Raw genomic sequence first — 7,526 nt, forward strand, 5'->3', positions numbered from 1 at the left:
ACACATTCTTAAGAAGGAATAAGAATAACTGCTGCATGCGTAGCATGACTATGTTTTTAATACTGTTTTAAAGAAGTTCTATTTATATTAAAACACTCTCAAGCACTCAGTCGAAGAAGAGTAATGCGAATGAAAGAAAAACAAACCCGGCCTTTCAATTACTTTGCCCGAGGAGTACTCGAGCCGGATTTTTCTTGCTCATAAAGCACCTGGGCACTCCTTCCTTCTGGGCTAGAGAAAGCTAAACAATGTCCTGAATAAATGTTGCATTGGTCATCCTCCCTCCCTCGACATTATCCGTTCGATTTTTATCAATTATTAAAAACAGAAAGTTTTGGCAATTCATCCAATGCTATTGTAACTGAGAAAATAGAGACACTTCCACAATAAACCTCAAGCAGTCATGAATTAATAATAACGGTGTTACAGTCTTAACTCACATTCAAAATTCAAAATGTGTAATACATGTCTAACTTCGCTATATATGTTACTCGGATATATAAATCATGCGTTGTATGTGTTATCTATTATAAAGTAATCCTTTGTTTTATAAATCATCAGAGACAGAAAGCTCTAGAAATTGCCATATCAAATTTAGTTATGTGCAAAATATAGTTGTTGATTTAAATATCGAGTAGTTATGAATTAATAATAACGGTCCCACCCCCACTTTCAATTTTTAAAATGTATAGTACGTGGTTAACTTTCCCGCATATTATGTTGGTATGTACAGTAACTCTCCATAAAGAGGCGTCATCTTCCAGAAGTCTTCAGCGTGATTCGCGTTTTCGTTTCGCTCATTTTATCGACCATCTTTTTCACATTCTTGATGTACCTGAGCTTGAATCCATTCATGTCAAGGATCGAAGAGTTTGTCTGCTTTATTGTCTAAGAGAAAAGCGATGTTTCTCAACAAACCTTGCTGCTAAGCCTGATATCAATGGTAACTATGTTTGTGAGCTGCTTCCCACAGACAAGTATAACGCTTCTGACAGCTTTAAACCAAGTCAACACTTTAATCACTACAGTGCCAAGGTATCGCATACGCCATTTTGCTTTTTTATAAGTTTTATTTATTACAGTAATGATAATGACTTCCCTTAATTTCATGATTCGGCAATCGCTGCGGTAAGATAACATTAACCACTTCAAAAAAACAATTTTGAATACGGTACTCTGACTTGATCGAACGGGTCAGTGGCGAAATATTTTCATGTGATAATTGTATAGCCTCGCTATACAATTTGCGTGGTTCCATACGTGGTCGATTGAATTATTTCAATTCGAACATGAGAAGAAGCAAAATACTGAATACATCAGAAAAAAAACTTCCGCACCAAAAGCAAATATTTAAATAAAGAAAGCACAACAAAGCTTCAAATGTTTCTTCACAGACTCCATGTTTATCGAACCCCTGTCAGAATAACGGCAGCTGTCGAGCTTTGTATTACCTCGAACATTTCTGGTGTGAGTGTCTTCCAAATTACTCTGGCAGATATTGTGGTGAGTTTAAATGAGGTCTGCTTAAGCCGCAGTGTTGTCCTTTCTTTTTTTCAGCAATTAGTTTATGAGATGGGGTGTAGGGGGCTCTGGATAGAGGTAGTACCTTTGTTGTCTGGCAGCTGCATCCTACTTGGTAGGGTGGACGGGCACACTGGTCCTCATCCATCTCCTAAATCTCTCTCGTGCTGGCTCCAAGCGCCACACCCCGGCACACCGCCTCAGCTGGCGGGCTAAACCACGTGAGGGGGTGATGTTTACACTGCATCACTACTACTTCAGGGTAGATGGGGCTCTTTAGCCGCGGTGAAGGCAACCCATCTAGGGGAGGGAAAACCCTGATTTCAAACCTCCACTGCTTTGTGGCTATACCTGATAGCAGGAAAAGCTTCAGGAGTAAACCTCGAGGTTAAATCCGGAGTGGAGCCCCTAAGGCGAAAGGCAGATGCACAGCACTACCTTCCGGCAGCTCCTGCAGTGAAACTGGCTCCAAATTGTAAAGGTTCACCCTTTCCCTTGGACTCAGCCAGCGGAACCGAGAGGGGGACACTGAAGTGTGGGCAACCCAGCGTCTCCATTCTAACCCGCCCAGGCTTTCAGCGCAAACTGGAGAGGTCACTCCAGCGGTTCTTTGCAAGATTCCGGCACAACACGGGATGAGGCAGTTCACCGGTTCTAAGCTCCTGACCGATTGGCGTAGGTTGGAGCGCCAGGGGTATCATCCGACGGTGGGAGAAGCCCTCGTAGCTTCACTGGGCAGCTACCGCCCGCCTCAAGCTGGGCAGCCCCCAGCCAGTAAGGTGCTGCCCCGCCATGGCTCGCCTGCTCTACTGGGTGCGTAGGGCTTAGGGGACCTTCCCCGACAAGCGAGTCACAACTTTGCACCAGGCAAAAAGAAAACATTAACGAAGACTCCAGCTCTTCGCATCGCAAGCTGGAACGTTCGTACTATGTGCCCTGGTCTCTCTGCTGATCTTCAACAGATAGACGACTCCCGCAAGACCGCCATCATCAACAAGGAACTGACACGGCTTAACATCGACGTTGCCTGTCTCCAGGAGACTCGGCTGGCCGACAGCGGCTCTCTTAGGGAATCTGACTAAACCTTCTTTTGGCAAGGCTTGTCCCAGGACAAGCCGAGGCTGCATGGAGTAGGTTTTGCTGTGAGGAACTCGCTGCTCGCCACCACAGAAACGCCGATTGGAGGCAGCGAAAGAATCCTAGTCCTCCGCATGAAGACACCTACAGGGTTTGTCAACTTCATGTCTGTTTACGCCCCGACCCTCACATCCAGCACAGAAGCCAAAGATCAGTTTTACGAAGACCTGGAGGAAACAGTGTCCCAAATACCCCGCTCCGAAAGCGTATACCTGCTAGGTGACTTCAACGCACGCACTGGTTCCGACTGGCAAGCATGGCCCGCCTGTCTCGGCCATTTCGGTGTTGGCAAGTTAAATGAGAATGGGCAGAGACTGTTGGAACTCTGCTACAATCGTGGCCTCTGCATCACCAACACCTACTTCAAGTGCAAGGAGCTGCACAAAGTTTCTTGGAGACACCCCCGGTCACGCCACTGGCACCAGCTTGACCTTGTCATTACCAGGAGAGCTGACCTCAGCAGCGTCCTCCACACGCGAAGCTACCACAGCGCAGACTGTGACACAGATCACTCCCTTGTTGGCAGCAAGATCAGGCTGAAGCCTTGTAAGATCCACCACGCCAAGACAAAGGGTCGCCCCCGCATCAACACCTGCGCTACTGCCGACCTAGCCAAGGCTCAGAGCTTCGTCGAGACCCTTCAGGAAAAACTTGCTAACCAGCCTACAACCGATGTCGCGGATGCCAAATGGTGTCACCTCCGGGATGCTATTTACGACTCGGCCATGTCTGCGTTCGGAAGAAAAGCACACAAGAATGCTGACTGGTTCGAGGCGCACTGGAAAGAAATGCAGCCAGTCACGGAAGCCAAAAGGATAGCCCTCCTGGCTTACAAGCAGAACCCTTGCCACAGCACACGCGACGCTCTGAGAGCAGCTAAGAGCAAGGCCCAGCAGACCGCCCGCCGCTGTGCCAACAAGTACTGGCAGACCCTGTGCGCCAAGATCCAGACAGCTGCCGACTGTGGTCACATTAGAGGGATGTATGAGGGGATCAAGACAGCTACTGGCCCTACGAGCATCAAGACAGCACCGCTCAAAGCAAAGTCTGGTGAAGTCATCACCGACCAGAGCAAGCAGCTGCAGCGCTGGGTCGAGCACTATCTCGAGCTCTACTCGACCCAGAACATCGTGACTGACGCTGCCCTTGATGCCTTGCCCAGATTACCAGTCATGGAGGAGCTTGACGAGATGCCCACACTGGAGGAGCTCAGCAAAGCCCTCGACAACCTTGCCTGCGGCAAGGCGCCAGGGAAGGACGGCATACCATCAGAAGTCCTAAAGCACGGCAAGCCTTCCATCCTCCAGCCGCTTCACGAGCTCCTCTGCCAATGCTGGGTGGAAGGGCACATCCCACAAGACATGAGAGATGCAAGTATAGTCACCATCTACAAAAACAAGGGTGACCGAAGCGATTGTAATAACTATCGCGGCATCTCGCTTCTCAGCACTGTAGGCAAAGTCTTTGCGCGTGTCACTCTAAGTCGTCTGCAGAGTCTTGCTTCACGAGTTTACCCAGAATCCCAATGTGGGTTCAGAGCCGCCAGGTCCACAGTGGACATGATCTTCTCCCTCCGCCAGCTACAGGAGAAGTGTCGTGAGCAGCAGCAACCATTGTTCCTCGCTTTCGTGGACCTGACCAAAGCCTTTGACCTGGTAAGTCGAAGCGGGCTCTTCCAGATCCTTCAGAAGATCGGCTGCCCACCGAAACTCCTTGCCATCATCGCCGCCTTCCACGAGGACATGCAGAGCACCGTCTGCTTTGATGGAGCCACCTCGGATGCCTTCCCAGTCAGAAGTGGAGTAAAACAGGGCTGTGTTCTGGCACCAACTCTGTTCGGGATTTTCTTCTCGATGTTACTCCAGTATGCCTTTGCCGATTCCTCGGACGGTGTATACATTCGGACAAGGGCAGACGGCAAGCTCTTCAACATTGCCAGGCTCCGCGCCAAAACGAAGACCTTTGAGGTGCTCATCCGCGAGCTGCTGTTCGCAGATGATGCTGCCCTGGCATCTCACAGCGAGGCAGGCCTCCAACGCTTAGTCGATAAGCTGTCTCACGCCTGCAAAGAGTTCGGCCTTACCATCAGCCTAAAGAAGACGAACATCCTTGCCCAAGATGCACTGACACCTCCCGTCATTACAATCGACAATACTGAACTGGAGGTGGTGGACTCTTTTACTTACCTAGGGTCCACAGTGTCAAACAAGGCATCACTAGACGTCGAGATCAGCTCAAGGATTGCCAAGGCAGCGGGAGTAATGGCCAAACTCAACAAAAGAGTGTGGAGCAATGACCTGCTGAGCGCGAGGACCAAACTGCAAGTCTACCAATCTTGTGTCCTTTCCACACTCCTCTATGGTAGCGAGTCATGGCCCACATACGCCAGACAAGAGAAGCGGCTCAACGGGTTCCACCTCCGCTGCCTTCGGCGTCTCCTCCTGATCAAATGGCAGGACAGAGTCCCCAACACCGAGGTCCTTGGGCGAGCCGACATGCCTAGCATCTCTACACTACTCATCCAAAGACGCTTACGGTGGCTTGGCCATGTACACCGTATGGACCCCGGTCGCTTGCCAAGACAAATCCTTTATGGGATACTGCGAGAGGGCGTCCGACGCACGGGCCGACCACTCCTTCGCTTCAAGGACGTTTGCAAGCGTGACCTGCAACTCACTGAAATCATCCCCAACACCTGGGAGATCCTTGCGACAGACCGGAAAGCCTGGCGTCGGGGTGTGAAGGACGGGGCTCACAGGGCTGAGATGAAGGCCAGGGCCGAGGCGACTATCAAGAGGGGGACGAGAAAGAAACGTCAAAGATCAGATCAAGAGGCCACCAATTACATCTGTTCCAGCTGCAACAAAGATTGCCACTCAAGAATCGGGCTTTTGAGCCACTCAAGAGCCCACCAACACTGATGCGCTGACCATCGCCTCTCCGAGACGAGGATGCCATTATTATGAGATGTTCAACACGTTGTTCTTTAAATGTTCTCACATGGACATGACTATCAGAAAAAGTAGAATATATCATCAAAGGTTGAACGGCTACTGAGGCACTTACGTAAAAGCGACAAATTGAGCTAAGGGAACTTGAATAATCGCAAGACATTTCAGAACAGGTGCATGTTTGATGAGGTAGTAATATGTCCTTATCATCATTATTTTCCTTTCTCGTAGAGAAATGGCTGGTTGAACTACCTTACAATGTTTGCATGTATGGATTAAGCGATAGACCGGGATTATTCTACACACCTTTGGCCGGTAAAATCTATTTTATAAGGCTTGTTCACATCTCTGGTTCTGTGGGTTGTGGGATTAAGCAAAAAGCTAACTGGGGTTGTCATTCGAACATCGGAACCATTCTCACAGATAAAGATAAAAACGTTGTTTACCCAGAAGATCAGAGAGCTCATGCTTACAAGCTCTTTGGATTTTCAAAGGATTCCCCTGAACTGATGCTAAAATTCACCACTCCACTGGTGGTAGCCGCTGGTCAAGAATATCAGGTGTGGTTTTTGGAGGACCTAACTGACATTTACGAAGGCAATAACAACCCTGGACCATCCTGCATGAAGGTCATTTATTTGTTCAGCTTATGATATGGAACAAATGAATGAGGACGATATGAAAGCACGAAACGTGCACCAGGGAATGAGAATCATATGAGAAGTTAACGCTATCAAGACTTTTGTTTTTCAGAATGAAGTTTTCCCCTCGCGCATTTTTCACTTTTTCAGAAAGCTTTTAGCTCGAAAAAACAAGCTAAGAAACAGAAGACTGAAAATAATTTACTTAAATGCACTGTGTACAAGCAGCTGTCTATTACAGACAATAAGGGCTTGTTTACATGAAGGTGGGACACCCCATGTAGGTGAGGTAAGCCACCAAGTCGTGGTCGAAAAATAGCCCACGTTTATGTACAATCTTACAACCCTAGGATCCCGGGGTGAGGTTTTCAGCGCGCTTGTAAATGTATCATGAATGCGACCCTGGCTACGCGGTTACCCAACCTTTAGACGTTTAAATGGCAAATCGCGTCCCCGGCTAACAGGGTTACCCTACCTGGCAGACCGGGAAAACCGCCTAGGCGGGTTACCTCACCTACCTGTGGTCCTCTTCCTCCATATAAGCAGGCCTTAAAGCTGCCATTGGTATGGCGACAAAAATCCATGCGACGTAGAAACTAATGCGTTCATGATAGTTGAGATAGAAGACAATTGCAATTTTTTCTAATACTACGCTGAACCATCTACTCTCTACGCCACACCTCATCAAAAAATCAAACAGGTAATATGACGCGATCCTCGCTGACAAATCAGAGTGTATTCAGCTTTTTCGATATTATCTGAACTTTTTAATAAAGCGCTGACCTGCAATCTACGGATTACCACTCGTCAGTTCATAGTCTCTTACCCTCGTCGCGTATCCTCTGCTTCTCTATCATTGTCTATTTGTACTAATGCCGACGTAAGAGGCCTTAGTCTACAGTATTGCTATAATAAAATTGATTTAGAAGCGAAGGCGATCCTTACCTAGAGATAGTATGGCTGATCAAGGAGGGAATTCCACATTCGTTGCTGGTTCTGGTCAGCTCCTCGAAGTACAATTGAAGCGTTACCCTGGGCACAGCCTTTTATTTGGGTAAAAGACAGAAAGTCGTAATGATTAACAGAGCTAAACCCGTGTTCGAAATAAAATGAACAAACCTTTTCGGCTGTTAGCGTTCACTTCTGAGTCAGACCAAACAAACCATTGGGATAGTCTCTGGGTTTTGTTTTAACGAGGAAGTTGCCTCAAAATCGAGTTTAATATAAATCTTATCGTTTCTTAAAATATGCTCACTTATCGCGATTCCATGCTGTG

At 47.8% G+C, this 7,526-nt stretch overlaps 1 protein-coding gene across 1 annotated transcript; it reads left to right on the plus strand.

Annotated features, from left to right (window-relative positions):
* The first annotated feature begins 644 nt into the window (after positions 1 to 644).
* On the plus strand, positions 645 to 7,041 carry LOC113681678 (uncharacterized). Its single transcript, XM_027198786.2, has 3 exons — positions 645 to 1,035; positions 1,395 to 1,503; positions 5,841 to 7,041. Exons 1-3 carry the CDS (start codon positions 685 to 687, stop codon positions 6,260 to 6,262), a joined length of 882 nt encoding a protein of 293 aa, XP_027054587.2. The 5' UTR covers positions 645 to 684; the 3' UTR covers positions 6,263 to 7,041.
* The last annotated feature ends 485 nt before the right edge of the window (positions 7,042 to 7,526 follow it).

Source organism: Pocillopora damicornis, chromosome 4 (genome assembly GCF_964200805.1).
Source record: "Pocillopora damicornis chromosome 4, jaPocDami1.2, whole genome shotgun sequence".
In the NCBI taxonomy this organism is placed as follows: Eukaryota; Metazoa; Cnidaria; class Anthozoa; order Scleractinia; family Pocilloporidae; genus Pocillopora; species Pocillopora damicornis.